We start from the raw sequence: 23,065 nt of genomic DNA on the forward strand, positions 1-23,065 counted from the left end.
TTGTTACACGCGTGGACCATATGGTCAGCTCAATCTGTACACTGGGAATACTTTCAGAAGTGGCGCTGTGGAGCCTTTTTATATTCTCCAAATGTGAAACCCATAAAATGGGCAAATCCTCAAAAGACCTGCTGCATGTGTAGAATTTCATGAGTTTTAGAGTATGTTTAGGCTCTTAGGAAGACCATGCATTCGCCTGAATAATATCAATAATCAGAGCAGATACAATAAGGCTTTCACAGAGTGCTCAGGTCTTAATCATAACCATCATATTTCTAAATTTATACAATGTTTTATTAATAAAAAATGATAATATATAGTTGTCACAGTGCTGATGGTCTAAAATGATGCAGTGCATGTACACTGCATATGTACAGGTTTGTGAAAAAGCAGGTTTCAGTTTCATACCAGAGAAACATTCCTCCTGGAATCCTGTAAGACTGGACAGAAATATTTCCCTGACCTATGAAATATTGGATTAAGATGATGCAAAAAAACAAACTAACTAACAAAGAAAGAAAGAAAGAAAAACAAACACTTTACAACTAATCAGATTTCTTTAGTGATTATATAAATATTTATTTCTTTCAGCTCTGGTATATCCACAAGCATGCTAAACATGATGGTAATGAAGTTCTCCTAAATGTACAGAATCATAACACTTAGCCTTCAAACAGTCTCTATCACATGTAGCTCATGTAGAGAATGACTTGTTCTACAGTTTCTTTACAACACTCAGAGAACAACACTCACTTTGCTGCACAAGCTTAAGAGGTTTGGATTCAACAGTCTGTATAACATAGTAAAGGGCTTCCGTGTTAATATTCCCTGGTAGATATATGAGTTTGGATGTGGACACTTGTACAGCACATGAGCAGCTCCAGTGAAGTTTAATGTGTTCCTCCAGTATGGAAGTGCTGACAGGCTGAGGAGAACGGCAGCAGGATGAAGAAAGGAGCCGCAGACAGCGACTTTCCTGAGAGACGCGGTTACATCCAGGTTTCCTGGACTGTTTCACTGTTTGCAGCTTTCACTGGACACTCATTCTACATGTATGAAGAAAATCTATGAGCTATGGAGTAGAGCTATATGAGGATATAAGGAAAGGCAGTTGTGCATATTAATTTCTAACCAGGTCAGGTCAGAAGAACAGCTTTAGTAAAGGAAAAGCAGAGAACGCCCAATCAGTAGAAACACAATCCAGTGTTTCTACTGTTAGTGACAGAGACCGTCTGCAAAGAAAAGGAGATTTTTTCATTTATTATAACGGTGCAGTTTATTAGGCAGAGCCCACAGAGCACATGGACTACATACTGTGCCTTCAGTAGGCAGCTTATTGGATAAAACTAATGCATTCTAATATAAAAGCCCTGGAACAAAGGCAGCTGAATTATATGGATGGCCTTTTTACATGATGATGAATGACAGGAACACTCTGTACAGTGCAGGTAAACAGTTTGAACGATCATAAAGGGAGGATTTGTTGCAAGTTTGCATTCGTTGTTTTAGATGAATGCATCGATGGAAATGTTGGAACAGTGAGTGTAATATTCAATCCATAATATTTAAATAAAATCATAAATCAAACTTCATGTTATTTGACTGATTATTATGCAGGACAAAGTAAAATGCACAAACATAGATTTGACAAAGGAAAGAAAACCTGATCCAACGTGTGCCAACACATGTTCTGGTTTCTCTGCATCTAGAATACATTTTTAGGACGCTGAAATAAAAATGTTCCCATCTCTTGGGGAGTAAATGTAAAAGCTTTGGATCAGTTGAATATTGGAAAAGGCTGCAATCCCACACTGCAACTGTTCATGCATAAAGGAAACTCTGTTTCTGCGACGCTTAAAGTTTTATATTTCTGGGGACTGTGGTCGGCGCCGTTTTTAAAATATTCTCAGTTGCTTGTTTTGTTCGGATTCTTTTATTTTAAGTTTCTTTTATGTTGATGTGTCCACAGCTACATGGAATTTTCCTTTTTTTCATATTTTTGTTGATGTCTCAGCAGATTGAGACCTCTTCAAAGTAAAACTGGGCGGGTATGTTGAACATGAACGTGTGGCTCCTCGCTGCTTTCGTCATAATGGGTACAACAGTCGAATGCATCAAGTTTAACGTGTTATACATGACATTGTCTATTCCCAACAAATACAAATTCACATTAAGAAATCGAATAACAGATGTGTATTTGACACAGTACTCAGGATCTTCTGTACACCACACTGACTGACTGAGAGGTAAGATATCTCCTGTACATATCAGCCACTATTTACAGCTCACAAAACCATGAAAACACAATGTCAGCTGTAGACCAAATATACAAGACCATCTGAGTTCATACAGAATTTCCAAATTATACTGTGTGTGTGTGTGTGTGTGTGTGTGTGTGTGTGTGTGTGTGTGTGTGTGTGTGTGTGTGTACAACTGGTTAAGCCACCCTTAGCAGCCAACGTTTGTGATAACTGGCAGTTGTTTGCAGTTCTCTCGGGGATCTTTGGCTCACTCCTCTTTGCACAATTCTTTTAATTCAGTCACACACAGAACAGTTTTCGAGAATGAACCACCTTTTTTAGGTCATGCCACAGTATCTCAATCAGATTCAGGTCAGGACTCGGCCACTCCAAAGTCTTCATTTTGTGTTTCTTAACCCATTCCGAGGTGGACCTGCTGGTGTGTTTTGGATCATTGTCCCGCTGCAGAACCCAAATGTGCTTCAGCTCGAGGTCACGAACAGATAGTCAGACATTCTCCTTCAGGATGTTTTGGTAGTCGGCAGAATTCATGTTTGCATTTACCACAGCAAGTCTTCAGGTCCTGGGACAGCAAAACAGCCCCAGACCGTCACACCACCACCACCATATATGACTGTTGGTATGATGTCCCATTTCTGAAATGCTGTGTTACTTTTACATCAGATGCAATGAGACACACATCTTCCTGAAAGTTCAACCTTTGTCTCGTTAGTCCACATTCCCACTCACTTTATCACACAGGGCTATGCAGGTATGGATTTTTCCCCTCTTAATAATAAACACCTTCAGTTTAAAATTTAATTTACTTGTGTTATCTTTGTCTAAAATTTAAATTTGTTGAATGAAGTGTGTGTGTGTGTGTTCATAAGAATGAAGAAGTGCAGATGCATGTAGACATGGTGTCAGCAAGATGGAAATCACCTGAAAAACAATGTTTACGTAACACATGAGACAAGTCGCTCAGCTGCATGGAGGTGTGTTCAGGAAACACCAACATTACATCTTTTTAAAATGCTGAAATAAAAGCAAAGCTCAGTGAGCTCATAAATACTGTGTGTAAGCACAGCATGTATGATTGAATATGTGTGTAATAAACAGTAAATAAATATGTAAACAAAATGGGAAAAACCAAATGTAGTATGGCTATTTAGGGTATGTGTCAGATCTGTCCACTGAAATAATTAAACTGATGTGTGTGATTTGTGGATGTGTGTAAATTGAGCTATTTGTACGTACAGGTGCTGCATTTAGCGTATGAAATGTCTCTGTGTCCAGGTTCATTTGTGGAATCTCTGCAGGTAGAGGGTGGAGTCATCAAACAATGGGTTCTTCACCTCCATTTCCCCCGTCTGAAGGAGAAGAAAGAGACAGATCGAAAGATTTTGGATTAACACACTTCCTGTCTTGGCCCTGGGTATTTGTTGAAGTTCAGTTATTGTTAAATATCATCAGTTTATTCCTCAGTTTGCTTATGTTTCTCATATATCTTTGTGCTTACTTTGCTCTTAGTTTTGGCCATTTTGAGTTTTGTATTCTATCTTTTCGTCCTCATGACTCTACGTCTTTGTTCTGACTCAGCAGAGTTCAACTTGAAGGAGCAGCTGAAAGGTTCGAGTGTTGCATAGAGAATCTCTGAGAAACCATCCTCTTCACACAGAAACAGCGTTGGAGACACTACAAACCTTGCCACAGTGAGTGCATGGTGAATTAACTTTCTTCTTTTCTCGGTTCACAGCGTGTAATCTTCTGGATTTTAAAATTATGCAATCTGTTCATTATTAGTAAAACTACTGTTAACACAGCTACATAAAAATGAATTCTACATAATAATTTTTAAAATAATTAAAATGTTTATTTATTTATTCATCGTCATGATTCAGACAGTTCCTGTAGTTTCCCATAAATTTTGTGTGATTTATTCCCTAAATTCAGGTTGACGGGTATGATAATGATGATGATGATGATGACGGTTTGATTGCACAATCCCAGGAAATGTGACAGAAAATGTGTTGGCTGCTGGTGCTGGAAGCTCATTAAGACCAGGTTGAAAGCTAATAACTGATAATTCTCTCCTACCTGTCCGCACATGGAGTTTTTGCACCTGAGTATTAAAATTCACCACAAAGGTGATATACTAAGATTAGCGGCAGACAACTTAAATAAGCAGACATGCAGTGATGGGAATAACGGCGTTACAAGTAACGGCGTTACTAACGGCGTTACTTTTTTCAGTAACGAGTAATCTAACTAATTACTATTCCTATCGTTACAACGCTGTTACAGTTACTAACAAGGAAACGCGGTCCGATACTATTTTTCAACAAACGGAAGTAGCTGTAAGTAATCTGGACGCTACAGCTTTAAGCAGCTGCGCGCTCCCGCGGACGGTAATCACGATCACTGTCTAGCACAACACCTGGAGCTCAGGGGGCAAAACAATCGCATGAGTGCTGCTGTTTGACTGAGGAAGAATAAAGTAGTCGTGGTAAGTCAATCACGTGACCACTTAAAGACAAAGCAACAAGGTGCCAGTTTTTAAATTGTGTCGATAGGCCACGTAAAACCAGAGTCATGATAAACAAGATATACGCGGCGTTTTTTCCTCAATAGTTTCACCACGTTAGCGCTAGCAAGCACTCTCTGCTTATGAGCAAAAAACAAAACAAAACGGGAAGTTTTAGGAGTGACGTCGAGAGAGAGAGAGAGAGCAGAAAAAGAGAGAGAGAGAGTTTTGAGATGTGAGAGATTTGTGACGTTTAGCGTGTTTGGAGTGTGTAGTTAATGTGTTGTCTTGTGTAGTTAGTGTGTAGTGTTGTGGATAGTTTTGTGTTGTGTGTCAGAACAATGAGGCGACTGCTGTCTCCAGGTAGAAACAGCAGTGATACAGCTGCTGCTGTCAGACCTGCAGGTATCAGGCTGTGATGTTCTCCTTTGTAGTGGACACAAAATATTTTTTTGGAGTGGCACAAATAATTTGTGCGGCATCTTATTGAAGAACAGCTGATTGTTCTGTAAATAGTTTGAAATGGTTATTTAAAAAAAGGGTAAAAGGTAAAGGGATGCAAATAACTTTGTTGTTTGCAAAACTTGTGCATAGGATTTTAAAATTGACAATTAATATTTGCATTTGAAGTTATGAAATATGATTCATTAAACATGTTTGTGGTTGTTACAGTAAAAATATAACTTTTTCTACTCTGATTTTATGGTTTTTGTCTGATTTTAGATCAATTCTGGTTATACAGTATGAGAAAATGAGAACATAACTGTAAATTCAGACACGTGAGGTTGTGCTAAAAAGAATGATACCAAACAAGGCAAAGCAAATAGTTTTTAAAGGTAAAATGTGGAGAGAAAATCAAGAGTAGTAAAAAATGGCCAATTATACCCTGGACCCCAGGGGTTAAACGTTCTTTGTTTGTTTTTAAAGTAGCATAATAGTTACTTTTCCAAGTAATTAATTACTTTTAGAATATTGTAACTCAGTTACTAACTCTACTTTTTTGAAGAAGTAACTAGTAACTATAATTGAATTACTTTTTCAAAGTAACTTGCCCAACACTGCAGACATGATTGTGAACGCTTCCACTGTGACTGATAATTTATTGGGAAAGTGTAAATGGTGAGAACTGCCGGTCGTTTTAAGCAGAGTGTCAGAGCTTACTGAATCCCTGAACAAATGTAAAAGATATAAATATACAGTGTAGCCAGCATGTAAATGAATGCACCATCACACTGCTCTTGGATACACAAGATATTACCACCAGTTTTCCTAAATGCTGTTTAGGGGCATTTCTACTCATGGTTGCATCGTCCACATCACAGGCGGGGCATATCATTACCACCAAGCAACAGCTGTAATCAGGCAGGAATCTGTCACACATTCACAACTGTCCTGTCAGTTCAGTGGCTTTATCTGAAGTACTGCCAAAATTGATGAATTCCACTGGCTCAGCATTACACCAGCACAATGACACAGTGGACACAGTTGAACTTTTACTGAACGTGGAGATAATAACACAGAGTTTACTCACTGGTGCAAGTCCAGGACACTCATACACTGTGAAATCTCCATCTTCATTCTCCTCATCTGTTGAGGCTGCGGAGTCAGGAACGTTTGGCTCAACCCGGTGTCTGTGGAGAGCACACACACGTGCAAACACACTATTCACACAGTAAATATTCACCAAGGATAGCAGCGAGACAGAATAGAGATATACATGCCGAGGTAGGATGACCATGTCTGTGCAGGGAGGGTGACTCACTTTTTCAGGGAGAGCATCTGTTGCTTCTGGTGCTGGTAGTGGTACATTTGGGCACTGTGGGCCAGCTTCTTGTCCCCAAGCTGGAAGTAAACAAGGGGCAGAGAGGGGAGATGAGAAGGTTCCTTCCCAAACAAGTAACCATCACAGTAACGGACATGCAAGAAAGAGTCTCAAGCCCGAAAAGTTGGACAGCAACCAGACCCTGACATGATTCACGCCTACTGGCTATAGAAGCTAACTGCACACCATGAGTGTCCCTGGATGAGAGACACCAAGAATAACTGAAGGCATGACAGTCCTGATTCCAAGGACCCTCAGAAGGAACCAGTCCCGTCCAACTACTGGCCATAACTTGGCTCAGCACTGGAAGCTCCTGTCTGGCATCATAGCGGCTAAGATTAACAGGCACATGGCTCAATACATGAGTGGGTGCCAGAAATTAACTGGCAGAAACACCAGAGGGACAAAACCTCAACTATGGGTTGACTACAAGTAATCCCCTCAGTGCCCCAAACATGGATCCTGGAATGCCTACAACTGTAGAAGATAAACAGAACCTTAAGAATCTTCATCAGGAATTCGATAGGGATGTGGCGTACAACACTAGAGGCCAACCTTTAGCCTTTAGCCAATAGGTAAATGGTAAATCTCCCACTACTGTTCTGTATGGGCCTCAGCCTGATCATTAACAAGACTGGCTACGCATATCGACTACAGCATGGAGCAGTTGTTAACCATCTCCTGTACATGGATGACATCAAGCTGTATGGCAGGAGTGAACCAGACATCAACTCACTGATCCACACCACTAGAATCTACAACAATGACATGGGAATGTCATTCGAACTAGAGTATTATAGTCGGATGGTAACAAAGAGAGGAAAGGTAGTCAGAACTGAGGGGATCAAACTACCAGAAGGCAACATTGAGGACAGCTCCTCAGGCAAATGGAAACCATGAAGAGGCCGCTAGGAAACCTGCAACCACCAAATACCTGCAGAGGGTCAGGGAAGCCCTGAAGAGTCAGCTGAATGGGAAGAACATTACCCGGGAAATCAACACCTACACCATCTTAGTTGTCAGATACTCTGCTGGAACTGGAATATTGTCAAGGTAGAAGGAATCATCAAGAAAGAAGGATATATTTATAAAGATTTTGAAAGAACACCTTTAACATTCATCAGCAAAAAATGGGTCTGGATCATGACTTTGTCTTCCTACACAATCCAAAACGGATGAAGAACCAAAGTGAACATTCCTGACTGGCCTGCACAAAGATTTAACTTTAATCACACTGAACATCTGTGGGATTAAATGAAGATCAAGATCCATACCAGAAGAGTATCGAATCTAGAGGAGCTTGAGAGATTTGCCAAAGAAGAATGCACTGGGATTGTCTGTACTCCAAGATCCATCCGGTGTGTGTACTGTCAACTACAAGGGAGCAATAATACGATGGCCGGCTCAGCTGAGACTGAACAAAGGAGGAAAGGAGGAAGAGGAAGAAGAAGAAGTGGCAAGTGGACCTACAGCAGAGCACAGCAGCTTCCAGGAATAAGAACCAAAAGCAGACATCCACCAAGGAGTCTCTTTAATGGTGAAAAAGATCTGATGGTACTTTTCTGAATTCATAATTACATCAATTTTCCCCAATCCATCCCAGAGCCTCCATCATGACTTTTTACAGATGCCCACAGAAGGAGCCCCTCCTGATCTCAGTAGCTCTCACATGATGATAACTCAAACCAGAAGTGTTTCATTTAGATTCATCATTTTAGAAGTCACTGATTTTCAGCCTAGATTTTATGTAGTTATGGATACCTTACTGTTTTCTCCCTTATTTAAATAATTAAAGCCAAGTGCATTATATTTGAGTTTTTGAGGCTTCTACATCATCAGTTTGCTGGATTTGTTTTAGAATAAATTTGCTAAATTGCAAAAAAAAAAAGTCTGATGTAGCAAATATGATAAAAATATGCAAAATACTACAGAATTTTTTTAAATTTTAAATAATTACAGCATTTTCCAAAAATTTGAATTTTCCAGCGATTACTTCATGGTTGGGACTTTGAAGGGTTAAGAACTGCTTCTGGCAAACAATTCTTCCACTGGGGCCATTTCTGATGAGGCTTCTGTCAGCAGATGGAAACTGAAGGGCCAAATATCTCAGATCCTGTGTTTCCTATTTCGTAAGGACATGACTTTCAGATACTGTTCATCAGGTTAAGATTTTTGTTTAAGGCATTTTGGGTATTTGGTTTACATTATGTACATTTATGCTCACCAAATAGCACTCAGATTATGTACTGCATATGGAGCATTGGTGGTAAAGTTTAAATCCTTGCATCGTTCAGCACTGAATACAGTGGTGATCTGAGATAAAATAAAGACACTGAAAAAAGTATTTTCAGTATATTTTCCCCCAAACATTTAGTCACATTGTTTTCTCACCAAATTCTCAAATGCCTGGGCACTCATCAGTCCAGATGAAGGGTAGTCCACTTTCTGACTTATATGAACACATTTCTGAAACCTGCAACAATAAAACAAAATAAACAGAACAAAACACACACAGTGAAACATTTGGAACTGACTGAAAAGTGCTGATGAGTTGTATTATAACACATTAACAGTAACACTTAAGGTTCAAAACACATTATCTTATGAATTTCACAACAAGAGTCAATGAGCAGCTCTTGACTCTGTTGTACTCCCAGTATGGTTGGAACAGCTCAGCACTCTGTGACTTACATGCAAACAAACCATAAAGAAGACTTAAGAAATGACAGAGTACACTGCAGGTCTGAAAATTGTCTATGTTTCAATATTTTGTTATCATTCAGATTCATTTAAAAACAGATTTTTTTTCTCCATCAATCTTCACAGAACACTCCTCAGTAATAAGTATGTGGAGTGTGGCACCTAAATGACTCTCAGACCATAAAAACCTAAATCCTGTAGTGGTGTAATGAAAGGAAGACTGTCCACAGTTTCCAACAACGTATTCCTGGGAAACCTGGAACTGTCATGGATGGGTAGACTAGTGAGGGAAAGTCAATTCAGAAAAATATAAAAATGTGTATTTCTATGTGAAAGCCTCTTCTAGAGTGCTCAGGGTGGGGCAGAGTTTACAGCTAAAAAACAAAAAAACACTGGGTTAAGGAAATGTGTGTGTAAGCCTGGGAGGCTCAGTCAGTGTCTGAATCTAAAGGGAATGAAAACACTTGAGTTTAAAGATTAACCCTTTATTGACCAAGCATCATTTAGGCCGCCTGGACTTATTTGGAATTTTTGGCTGTAAAAGGGCCAGAAATCATACTATAAGTGAATGCTTTTGCCCCTTTTTTCAGAATAACCTCAGCTTTCAATACCTGGCAGACATTTTACATTATTTTATTGTTATGACAATGGAACAACAGTTTAAAGGGGAAAAAAACCAAAAACGAACTTTGTTTTTTGAGATTTATAATTAAGTGGAAACTGATATTCAACATGAACAAAATATAACACAACATCAACTTGCAATATGAACTATAATAAATATATACAAAAAAGTTTTTTAGCCCTGCTCTTTCAGTTTTTCATTTTTTGGCCTTTTTATATTACAAATGTCCAGGCGTTTTGGGGCCTGTGTGAAAGACTCTGAAGCAGTTCCTATCCACCTGGAGACAGAGACCCACACTGCACTGCTCACACTGCCAGGGAGTTTTTCTTTTACACAGAGTGCACTTTCACCTTCCCTGGGTTGCCATGCTTTCCTTGGATCCTTCAGGTGGCCAATGGTCTCTCTGCTCCGTGCGTCACCAATACTTGTCTGTGATTGGACAGTCTTTTGCACTGTAAAGTCTCGTAAAGTCCCCTAAAGTCTCGTAAAGTCTCGTAAAGCTCGTCTTCTCAGCTTTCACTCGCTCAAAAGCTTGAAGAGTTACGGTGCGTAATGCGCACTTGGTAAAATTGGAGGCTGAGTTTTCCTTCCGTGTTCAAACAGGATTAGCTTGTGTATGCTTCATGCTAGCGTAAAGCACCGCATATCCCCGTAAAGCCCTGCTTCTCTTCTTTTCAAAACCGTTTGCATTTTCGCTCTAGCATAAACGATGACGGAGTTAGCATCATTTAAACAGTGCCTGTAAACTGGGCCCGCCGGCGGGCCCGTGGTAGTGATGTTTGGCCCAATACTTTTGCCCGCACAGCAGTTTTCTGTTCTCTCTATGATCACATTGAATAGCTGTTTCTTTGTCATCTCTTTTTAAGATTTATCAGAAAAACAATAAATTACATGGAAATACTGTAAATCAAATGGTTCCAATCAATTTAGCATCTCTAACAGAATGACTGTAATGATGATGGAACTGCAGGCCATCCTGTCCGCTCCTGAGAGGGATAGTGGGGACTTTTTGGTTTATGCAGCACCTTAGAGAGAAAATAATAAGCTTACCTGACCCAACAAGCCAATGCTACCACCAGTGCCAGGGAACCTGCCACAATGACGACGCTGCTCATGACTGAGAGGAGAAACCAACAGACAGCATGAATGATAGAAGTGTTTGCTGGTCTGCAGACATCAGAGTAAGACATGATCCTTTAGTGAAAGCTTGGAGAAATGAGGCAAGAGCTGAAAGGACAGCAGCTGAAAATAAATAGATGTAAGTGAGTCAGGCCTGTTTCCTGCAGCAGCACAGAAAACAACATTGATAACAGTAATGCAGTGTGGCAGAACTAATCACAGCAACATCTGAGTTCTGTCGTGTGTGTCCTGCATTAAACTCAGGTTCAGTCCCAAGATTTTAAAGTAGGCGGGGCTTAGATTTAGTTTGAGTTGATACACATGCCATGATAACATCAGGACGAGTTACTGACGAGTTACTGACAACAGTATTTTTGACAACCATTACTCCCATGAACTTGGCTGAAGGCTGAATTGTTGATTATGTGTGCTTGAGTGCATGTGCCTCCCACACTGACCATAGCGAATCCAAGTCAGCATCTCTTTTGGGAAATTCTCATCATCCCCTCTGGTTTCACATATTTTTGTCACATGATTATGTCTGTTGGTACAAATGATGCGTGCACTTGTTTGAAGATTTTATTGCCGATATTGTGCGTGTACATGTTTGGCACAATGGTGTCCAGAGGGTGCAAAAATTAAAATGTGACACTAAGATACTAATGCAATCAAATGAGTTGTGTTGCTAATATTTGACATATCCAAGCCCCACCTGTGGCCCATCCCCCTAATGCTCAGTACATGGGAAATAATTAGGGTTTTTTAATGTGTTTTTTTGATGAATAATTTATAATTCAAATTTCAATTGGCACTTAAAGGATTAAAATCCTGAAAATGATTGCATATTTGATCATTTTGATGAGGTCTAAAGTTGATAAAGTGATTTATTTAAAAAATGTATGTGTGAGGATTGTGGTTTTAATGTGGGTGTACATTTGTGCTACACACAATTCTAGAGGGAAGTCAATTTGAGGAGGGGACAAGAACTATTTCTCTGGAACTCTACTGGATGATGATGGTCCAATTGGATTAAGACTGTGAAAGCCACGACATATAATTTACACCAGCGGTCCCCAACCTTTTTTGCTTTACGGACGGTTTAATGACAGACAATAATTTCACGGACCGGCCTTTAAGGTGTCGCGGATAGATACAACAAAATAAAATGATACGACCGAGACAAAAAACGGTGGTATTTTGTAAATATAATAATAAATGCAAATTCACTGTGTAACTGTGTAACTAGCAGCGTCCTCCTGAAATGTGCCAACAACATTGAGAGTAACATCCTCCTCTCTGCCCCTTAACGCCCTCTGGTCGCTATGGTAACACATAAATGTTTCTTTCAAAATAAGACACACAACTACAACACGGGAAAAGACCCAGGGAAACCGAGTCAATGATAAAAACCCTGAAAACCATAAATTTCACACCTGAGCCTCAACTCTCGCGGCCCGGTACCAAACGGCTCACAGACCGGTACCGGTCCGTGGCCCGGGGGTTGGGGACCGCTGACTTACACCATGACCTCTTGCAGCAGAACATAAACCCGAACTTGATTTCATTTAGTCAAACAGTACCTTCTATAGTGTGTGTTTGTGTGTGTGTGTTAAATACACAGACCTCACCACAGCACTCAGGACAATGTTGGTAACTGAAAGGAGGGGTCAGCTGTATCTACGGGCTCCCTACCAGAAATACTGCCTTCGTTTTATGTGAGCGAGCTGCATTTTACTGCATAATTGCTTTTTTCACACGTGTTCAGACATCACACAGACTTTGTACTAAGGTAGGTGAAAAGTAGTTTAAGTTGAATCCTCACATGGGCCTCTGTAAGGTGATGTCTTCTGTTCTATTGTTCAAAACGACTCTATAGCTCTCTTGAAATTAAGTTGGGTCCTAACTCAAGGACAGAAAGACTTACTGATGAAGACATGGTCATTAGATGGGTAGTGGAGGATGATGGGATTGCTCAGAGCTGCAGTGTGGTTCGCAGTGATGGGTGAAGCGATGCTAGTTAACAGGACACTCTGAGTAGGAGGCTGTTCCACAGAAGATGCTCTGTGAGTGTAGCCATGCTCTTCAAACTGCTTGAATGTGATCTCCTGGGAGGATGGGGCTAAAACAAGAAAAGTAAAGAGTGTGGATTAATTACTTCTTTAGGGAATTTTGTCACATAACAAATATGGATAAGGAGAGTGTAATACCTGAGCTGTAGGACTCAGGTCTCTGTTCCCTGATGATTGCAGAGAGAAAGTCAATCTCCTCATCGAGTTCAGGGTGTGGGCTCACTTTATCTGGAGGAACACAAAACCAGAATTCTTACCATCTTCATCTGAACATTTGTTTACTAAAGCTCAGGTCCACCACTGAGTAGTATCTTAGCTGTTCCTAGGACAGACTGCGCTCTTCTGGACAGAGATCTCCGATGTTGTTGCTGAGATCTGTTGGAGCCACTCGCCTAGTTTGGGAGTGGCTTCACTGAGTGCTCCGATTACCACGGGGACCACTGTTACCTTCACCCACATCTTCTCGAGCTGTTCTCTGAGCCCTTGGTACTTCTCCAGCTTCTCCTGTTCCTTCTTCCTGATGTTGCTGTCATTCAGTATCGCTACATCAATCACTACGGCCGTCTTCTTCTGTTTGTCTACCACCACTATGTCCGGTTGGTTAGCCACCACCATTTTGTCCATCTGTATCTGGAATAGGATGATAGGTCGGCCATTCCTGACCACTCTGGGAGTGCATCTTTACACAGACTGCACATGGATCGGCCTCTCATGGATCAGGGTGCTGGACTTGGGGTGTGTATGTGTGTGAGTTTTGTATTATGGATATTTATCCCATACCACAAAATCATCAGCTACTGCTCCGTGTCGTCTCCTACTAATACATCCAACCACAGTATGGAGTAGGTGGTATGACCAGAGTTGTGCCGATGTACACAGGGTGAACAGTTTCACAGTTTTAATAGCAATGTCGTTTGCACAGTTATAACCTGCCTTTGCACCTCCTACACTCATATACACCAACACATGCACCCAACATATCACTCCCAACATCTTCGGTATGCTTGTATGTGTGCCGTGTGTGAGACATGCCAGTTCTTGGCTCCAGGAGAGCTGACCTCTGGTTCTCTAGGGCTCTTGCCCTTTGACCATGAGGGCTCAGTGAGTCTGAGGCCTCCCTCCTTCTCCTGCTGGAGTGGTCACCCCGTTGTCATGGAGATGTATGGCTTTGAGTCTTCAGTACTGTTCGAGGGCTGGAGATGCTCTGTGTCTTCTGGGTCATTTTCCTGGAAGGCATCACCCTCATTATGAAGTATGTTTCATGACACACACACGCGCGCGCGCACACACCCCCTCAGTGAACATCCAGCAAACAACCAGTTAGTTTAAACATGACAACATGGAACATGTGGACTTCTTCTAAGGAAATTGTTAATTAGTTAAATGACTTGTTTGCAGGGAGTCATTGTGTTTCCTGTGCGGAGCTTCATTTGTCCAAACCGTCTGTACACACTCACTTCTCCAACTCTACCAAAGAGGTGCAGCCATATTAATGAACAGAAAGACAAACGTCGCAACTTGCAACACTATAACAGATCCAGAAGTTAGATTCATAATAATTCTTTAATCAATATATGCATGCATGTAGTACTAGTATTTATGGAGCAAATGTTAATGACCCCTCTTTGTTACATTGTTTTTCACCTCACTCTCTGATTACTGACACCACAGTTATAGTACGGACTTCAACCCAGAACCTGCCAGGCTCAGTCCAGCAGTGAGTCAAAGAACCTGCACGTCTACACACAGTCTTACACTCTGAGTGACTTTGGTCTGTGCAGAGTTTGGTGTTCACATCATCCTACTCTCAGGGATTTCATCTCCTCTTCTTCAGTACACCACTCACACTCTCGTTTAGTTAGCAGCTCCATTATGATGGATATTACAGACACTCAGATGCCCTCTATCACTATCAGTGCACCAGACACACCACCAATTAGGAACTGGAGATTTAATACTTTATTACTGGAAAAACTGGTTTCAATGTTCGAAACCTGAGAAATTCTTCAGAATTGTATGAGGTCTATTAATGCTGGGCTTACACTGTGCGATTTTTGGCCCATTTTGAGCTGATTTTTCAGTCATGCGACTGTTTTGTTGATCGGCCCGAGTTTGGCCTTCATCGTGCGTCGTGTAGTATACGTGGGGTAACGAGAAGCGATTAACACCTCACGACCAGCTCCCGATCATCAATCGCTTGGTCGGGAGGATTTCAAACAGGTTGGAAATCCTCCCGACCGTCGTGAGGGTGTCACCGCAGCCACTCACACTGCGCACGCGCAAACACATAAATGTCGGTGAAAAAGACGGAGTAGCACGGCAGTGCAGCGTGTGATCTGGACACAAGCGATGGAGGCACTTGTAGAACTTTGGAAAGCTCATCTGAGTCTTTTCGATGTGGCCTCACAAAATTATCACGACCACAACAACTGTGAAAATAGTTGGATCTACACTGCTGCTCAATCCCAGCTGCCTGATCAATGTTTTTCATTAGCAATTTAGCAAAGTTGATGGTGGTGGCGTGAGTCTGTGTGAGTGAAAGACAGAGACGGAGAGCGAGCGACATAATTTCCATTATAACCTTCATTTTATGGACGCACAGTGTGAGCACTCAGGTCGCATCAGAGCATCGGGCCGTATAGTGTGAGAACCTGCATCATGACCTACGAACTTCTAAAACCTGCGAGTCAATCGTGCAGTTTGAGCTGAAGCTGAATAACGCGACTGAAAAAATCGCACAGTGTATGCCCAGCTTACACTGAAGAAGAAACACCCAGTGCATCATGGGAATCCCCGGCAGCCTACGTCTATTGCAGCATAACTAAGGGAGGATTCAGGGTCACCTGGTCCAGCCCTAACTATATGCTTTAGCAAAAAGGAAAGTTTGAAGCCTAATCTTGAAAGTAGAGATAGTGTCTGTCTCCTGAATCCAAACTTGAAGCTGGTTCCACAGAAGAGGGGCCTGAAAACTGAAGGCTCTGCCTCCCATTCTACTTTTAAATACTCTAGGAACAACAAGTAGGCCTGCAGTGTGAGAGCGAAGTGCTCTAATAGGGTGATATGGTACTACAAGGTCATTAAGATAAGATGGGGCCTGATTATTTAAGACCTTGTATGTGAGGAGCAGGATTTTGAATTCTGGATTTAACAGGAAGCCAATGAAGGGAAGCCAAAACAGGAGAAATCTGCTCTCTCTTTCTAGTCCCTGTCAGGACTCTTGCTGCAGCATTTTGGATCAGCTGAAGGCTTTTCAGGGAGTTTTTAGGACATCCTGATAATAATGAATTACAGTAGTCCAGCCTGGAAGTGATGAATGCGTGAACTAGTTTTTCAGCGTCACTCTGAGACAGGATATTTCTAACTTTAGAGATGTTGCACAAATGGAAGAAAGCAGTCTTACATATTTGTTTAATATGTGCGTTGAAGGACATGTCCTGGTCAAAAATGACTCCCATGGCTTCTCACATATTTTCTATTTCTCAAGTTACCTGTTGGAAGATCTTGTACAAAAAGTTAATGCATGTTCTGCATGAACTAATATGCACTAAAAGTTGGAATACAGAATCTAATTGCGTGAATACAGAACATTCTGGTCATCCTGTGAAAAGAGTCTAAGTAATATGAGGTAGGAGCACCTAGCACCTACCTTTAACAGAATGAGTGTGAGGAGCATGTCTCCTTTTGACCACGCAGCGTCCACGGGAGTTTTCCACCAGGGGGCGCAGACAAGGCCCACAGTGTGAGCTGCCAGGTCGGCAGAAGTGTCTTCCTGCCAGGGCACATTCTAAACTCCGAGGGCACAGAGGAGAACCTGTACATGAACAAATGACACAGCACAGCATTATGTTTCACAATACTCTGAAGTGAAGATGTCTCACGTTTCTATTTTTATTTTCATTTTACACTTTGAAAATTTAATTTTACTTTAATTACCTTTTTATTTCAGCATCTCAGTGGTCACATTTTGCTTCCTGGATTTACACTGAAACACTTTGTCTCTCTCAGCCCATTAGTGACAGAATCATTACAACAGCGCACAATTCATCGTGTATGTTTGTGGAAACTTCCTACAAGGTATAATTTAGATATGTGTTAACATACCAACAGAGTGACGCCTCCTCTGTTGGTTAGCACCAGTATGGAGGCATACATGATATTCTTCTCCAGCAGCTTGAATTTCTAACAAATATTCAGTAAGTCGAAACAGAGAACAGCTATTCTGACAGACTTTTGTGCAGTGATGGTAACTGAGCCGTGCTTAACTCTACAACACACTGAGTGTAAAAACAAAAAAAGAAAAAAAGTCTCCTCAGACAAGCAAAGATCCGTAAGTGAAACCAACAAAGTGACACTGGGCCCTCAAATGGTACCAACTTGTCAAATAGATGATTAAGCAGGACCATCCTAAAGCATACTCCGCTTTATATACTTCTGAATGCTAATGAGGACCTTACAAAATGCACATCTCATCATGTTCAATAGAAAATGAAATTAGCAAATGAGCCCAAAAACTTGTCTTTTCCTGACAGACTTCTATAGAAACTACACGTCTGTTTGCAAATGAACAAGTTTCTTTCAGATCAGGAAACAAGCTGTTAACTTTTTTTCTTTATGCATCACAAACCCACACAGAAGCTGAACAAGCTGGGCTAAAGTATTCCGAGATATTCTAGTGAGATATTCTATGTGCTAGGCTAAGCTAAGCTACTGTTTATAGCATTTTATTAATATTATTGAAAATGTCTTTAAGGGACAAATATATCAAACAAGATATTCTGTTCAATTTGGTGCTAAACTCAATAGATATTCTAAATATTTATAAGAAATATAAAGTACTGAGCAAAGTCTTAATGAAGCCCCTTTCATCTCTTTATGTATTCCTTCCAATTAACAATTAGCCTTATAACTATAAAGGGGCTTTAAGCCAGCGGTGTCAGAGTCATTTTACTCTGTGGGCCACATACAGCCCACTTTGATCTTAAGTGAAAGAAGCTACATGTTTAACTGTTTTTCTACAAGATAAAGAAAAGGCTGCTGTGACAAAGAAGGAAGTCTGTCAGCACGATTCTTTGAACTTAAGCTGTAAGAACTAAATGTATAAAACAGCTCATTGCCCAGGCTGTCCAGTTTTTTGTTTTGTAGTTTAAAAAAAATCAGAAGAAATGTCTTTTATTTAAGACACAGCTAAGTGTTTTGCATTTCCACATAATTTGTGAAAGTTGAAATGTCTTTGGTGTCCAGTAGCAGAAATTAGGCCTTCTTGTCAGAGGTCATTTCGGGGGGGAAAAAAACAAAAAATCAGCAACATTGTACACAACTGTACAGTGGTGTGTAACGAACAAGCAAACCGATACAACAGATGTGGTGGTACAGCTTGTTAAACCAGATGTTCTGGCCTGTACCTGTACCACTGCACTTCCTGTCTTTGGAACATCTGCCCAACTGCAGACTGGCTGCTTTTTCAACTATTTTCAGTCTAATCTTTGTACCTGTTTTTTTTTGTACCTGAACAAACAATTTTTGTGTGTGTTAACTCAGTTAACAGAGTTAATGGTGACATGAATTCTTCAAGCATCAAAAAGCCACCTATGAAGCAGGGTTGTGTCTAAACACACAGTTTAATATGTGCAAAACTAATTTTGTATTAACAAGACGATTCCCAAATAGCTTTTAAAGATACACATAAAGTGTTTTATTTGTCATTTGTACACATACTGTCACGGCTGGGGCAGCAGTCGTGTTGTGGAGTGAAAGGACCCAAGATGCAGACGGCAGTGGAGATGCAGGTGGAGATTTATTTACAGTGAAAAGCCCAAGGTGAGGGCAGAACTGAACATGAACCTAAACTGGGAAAACTAACACAAACAGAGGACACGATGCGAGGAACAGAGAGACACGGGGATATACCTAAATGATGCGGAGAAATGCAGACAAACGCAGACGAGCCGACCACGAGCACAGACCGACACCCACTAAATATACACACACCAGGTAATCGGGTAATCACACACAGGAGGGGAGAACAGCTGATCCTAATACACACGACGACCTGAGGATACAAGCTGAACACGATAACAGACACAGACCTTCAGAACAGAAAAGGAAATCCAGAACACGAGCCTTCAAAGTAAAACAGGAAACATACAGACTGTTTTACAATACGAGGACATGACAGAGCACCGAGGACAGACACAGGTAGGGCTGATAAAACACTGAGCTCCAGATTCAACCCTAAACTACTACAAAATCAGAATAAACACAAGGCACAAAATGAACTTCAAGGAAACACAAAACGCTGGGTCAAAATGACCCAGGATCATGACAACACCCCTCCAAGGGCTGGCTCCAGACAGCCCAAAACAAAAACAGACGACCAACCCAGGGCGGGCGGCGGGGGGTCCAGGAAGGAGGGACCAAAACCAAACAAAAACAAACTCCAGCGAACCGAATGGATTGTCCAAAACACAACATGCACACACTGGAGTCCTCGAACAGGGTCCCAAAACACAGTTCAGGAGGCCGGCCCGGAGGCTGACAACTCAGGAGTCTGAAACAGTTCACCTCCGGAGGCCGGCCACGTTGGCGACACAAATCCAAAAGCCAACCGCGCGGAAGGCAGCGGTGGCGAAGTGGAAACCGTTCAGGGGGCCGTCCGTGCACACGGCAACGGCGGCGACGGGCAAACAGTTCAGGTGGCCGACCGTGCACACGGCAACGGCGGTGGCAGAGCAGGTCCGGAGGTTGGCCGCGAAGCCAGCGGTGGCGGCGAGTTCTTTCAGGAGGCCGCCCTCGACGGCCATGATGCCAGCTTAGAGGCCTGGAAAGCGGCCAACAAGGATGAGGTGGCACAGGGCGAGCTGGCTCTGACGGCAGTGTTGACGAGGCTGAGGCTGACTCCGAGGCTGCAGCCGGAGCTGGACCAGGCGAGGCAGGAACAGATGCTGAGGCCGGACCAGGCGGCGAGGATGAAGGCGTTGCGGGGGCTGGGCCAGGCGACGCTGAAGACGAAGCGGACTCGGAGGCTGGACCAGGCGACGCTGAAGACGAAGCGGACTCGGAGGCTGGACCAGGCGAGGATGAAGACGAAGCGGACTCGGAGGCTGGACCAGGCGAGGATGAAGACGAAGCGGACTCGGAGGCTGGACCAGGCGAGGATGAAGCCGGAGGCTGGACCAGACGACGGCGTGGGTGAAGCTGATGAGGATGAAGCTGCTGCTGGAACAGCTGGTGGCTGGACGGGCTCCTCGGGCCCTCCAGCTGACGAGTCAGGAGGCTGGACGGGCTCCTCGGGCCCTCCAGCTGACGAGGAAGGAGGCCGGAGCGGTCCCTCGGACCCTCCAGCTGACGACGAAGGAGGCTGGACGGGCTCCTCGGGCCCTCCAGCGGAGACAGGAGGCCGGAGCGGTCCCTCGGACCCTCCAGCTGACGAGGCAGGTTGCTGGACGGGCTCCTCGGACCCTCCAGCTGACGACGGCGAGGCTGGGACGGGCCTCGGGCCCCAGCTGACGACGAAGGAGGCTGGGACGGGCTCCTCGGGCCCCCAGCTGGCGACGCGAAGGAGGCTGGGACGGGCTCCTCGGGCCCTCCAGCGGAGACAGGAGGCCGGAGCGGTCCCTCGGACCCTCCAGCTGACGAGGCAGGTTGCTGGACGGGCTCCTCGGGCCCTCCAGCGGAGACAGGAGGCCGGAGCGGTCCCTCGGACCCTCCAGCTGACGAGGAAGGAGGCTGGACGGGCTCCTCGGGCCCCCCAGCTGACGACGAAGGAGGCTGGACGGGCTCCTCGGGCCCCCCAGCGGAGACAGGAGGCCGGAGCGGTCCCTCGGACCCTCCAGCGGAGACGAGAATGGGCTGGCCGGGCTCTCCAGAACCCCCAGCGGACGTGAGGACGGGCTGGCCGGGCTCTCCAGAACCCCCAGCGGACATGGTCACAGAACCAGCAGGCTCATGGGCCTCTGGAACACACATGGCTGACTGCAGCTGCGCGGAGCACTGACCCTGCTCAGGCAGCGACAGCTGGGTGCAGTCCTCAGCTGGAGTCTTAGCCTTCAGGGGTCCAGAGTGGGCTGAGGGCTGAAACTCAGCCTCTGGGGAGGCCCTGAAGTGCGTCACAGTCTCTGAAATGACCAGCTTTAGAGGACTGATTACAATATTGTGTGGTTTGTCTCTCTGCTTAGAATGAACAGACGAAAAACAGTTCTTTTCGGGTTGAAATGACTTGCATTGTTGTACAGGTGGAGTAGGTGAAGATGACGACTGAATAGGTGGCTGATCTGAGGGTGACTGAAGTAAAGGTTGGAACAATAGTGGTGGCGAAGTTGGAGACTGAGCTGATGATAAGGCTGATGATTCTTTTATCAACTGAGCTATAGACTGGGAAATGGACTGTAACATAGTTTGTAATAAGTCTGGCTGTGGTAGTGACAGAGCTATGGGTTGTGAGGCAGAATGTGATGGAGGTGACGACTGAGCAGCTAACTGAGCTAGTGGCTGCTGTGCGGCTAGCTGAGCTCCTGGAGGCTGGGCAGCTAAGTGAGCTCCTAGAGGAGGCTGGGCAGCTAAGTGAGCTCCTAGAGGAGGCTGGGCAGCTAAGTGAGCTCCTAGAGGAGGCTGGGCAGCTAAGTGAGCTCCTAGAGGAGGCTGGGCAGCTAAGTGAGCTCCTAGAGGAGGCTGGGCAGCTAAGTGAGCTCCTAGAGGAGGCTGGGCAGCTAAGTGAGCTCCTAGAGGAGGCTGGGCAGCTAAGTGAGCTCCTAGAGGAGGCTGGGCAGCTAAGTGAGCTCCTAGAGGAGGCTGGGCAGCTAAGTGAGCTCCTAGAGGAGGCTGGGCAGCTAAGTGAGCTCCTAGAGGAGGCTGGGCAGCTAAGTGAGCTCCTAGAGGAGGCTGGGCAGCTAAGTGAGCTCCTGGAAACACATTCTTGGAAACGACAGTTGCAGGTGAGCCAGGGAAAACACCATAGTCCTTACTGGCTGCACAAAAAACGGCCCCAGAATAAACAGTCCTTAAACTGGAAGGCTTGTGGTTACGGTCTTTTTTACTCACCACAGCCGGCAACTCAGAAGTCTCAGGACACGGCTGTGGCGATGGGCGTCGGCGGCGTGAACGTCGCTTCCCTCTGGGGGATAGCACTGACCGGCCGGGTAATTCCACATCCGGCGTGCCAGGCCGCAGATTCCCCGGCGGGCAGAGCAAAACATTCGCCGCCGGGCTGGGTTGGGAAGCGGTAGCGGCTGGAGGGTGAAGATGAAGCTCGTTGAGGATGAAGTCCTGTGCGAGCGGGTGAAGAGAGTCCAGAAGCCAGGGGTGAGTAGATATTAACTGCTGTAGCCTGGCTTCTACAGCTGCTGAGTTCCCTCCCTCATGTTCAAGCCACAGGTTAACCAACCTCGAAGCAGTGTCAATTAATTCCTCCCGAAACTCCTGGGAGGGCGCGGATGCTGCTGGGTCCATGTTTGGTCGGCTCGTACGGTCACGGCTGGGGCAGCAGTCGTGTTGTGGAGTGAAAGGACCCAAGATGCAGACGGCAGTGGAGATGCAGGTGGAGATTTATTTACAGTGAAAAGCCCAAGGTGAGGGCAGAACTGAACATGAACCTAAACTGTGAAAACTAACACAAACAGAGGACACGATGCGAGGAACAGAGAGACACGGGGATATACCTAAATGATGCGGAGAAATGCAGACGAGCCGACAACGAGCACAGACCGACACCCACTAAATATACACACACCAGGTAATCGGGTAATCACACACAGGAGGGGAGAACAGCTGATCCTAATACACACGACGACCTGAGGATACAAGCTGAACACGATAACAGACACAGACCTTCAGAACAGAAAAGGAAATCCAGAACACGAGCCTTCAAAGTAAAACAGGAAACATACAGACTGTTTTACAATACGAGGACATGACAGAGCACCGAGGACAGACACAGGTAGGGCTGATAAAACACTGAGCTCCAGATTCAAC

At 43.9% G+C, this 23,065-nt stretch overlaps 1 protein-coding gene across 3 annotated transcripts in view; it reads right to left on the bottom strand.

The window, feature by feature from the left end:
* Nucleotides 1-560: 560 nt before the first annotated feature.
* npdc1b (neural proliferation, differentiation and control, 1b) overlaps nt 561-23,065 on the bottom strand; it is a 28,505-nt gene continuing 6,000 nt past the window's right edge. For 2 of the 3 annotated variants that reach the window (XM_039621307.1, XM_031760449.2), the window contains 8 exons: nt 16,746-16,910; nt 13,238-13,327; nt 12,955-13,149; nt 10,962-11,028; nt 8,978-9,059; nt 6,527-6,606; nt 6,296-6,395; nt 561-3,610 (listed from right to left, as the gene is read on the bottom strand). In XM_039621307.1, the coding sequence (XP_039477241.1) occupies nt 3,539-3,610; nt 6,296-6,395; nt 6,527-6,606; nt 8,978-9,059; nt 10,962-11,028; nt 12,955-13,149; nt 13,238-13,327; nt 16,746-16,910 (851 nt within the window). In that variant the 3' untranslated portion in view covers nt 561-3,538. The remainder of the gene's footprint in view (nt 3,611-6,295; nt 6,396-6,526; nt 6,607-8,977; nt 9,060-10,961; nt 11,029-12,954; nt 13,150-13,237; nt 13,328-16,745; nt 16,911-23,065) is intronic. The other variant, XM_031760450.2, reaches the window with a different exon arrangement.

The sequence above is a fragment of the Oreochromis aureus genome, linkage group 12, assembly GCF_013358895.1.
Source record: "Oreochromis aureus strain Israel breed Guangdong linkage group 12, ZZ_aureus, whole genome shotgun sequence".
Classification (NCBI taxonomy): Eukaryota; Metazoa; Chordata; class Actinopteri; order Cichliformes; family Cichlidae; genus Oreochromis; species Oreochromis aureus.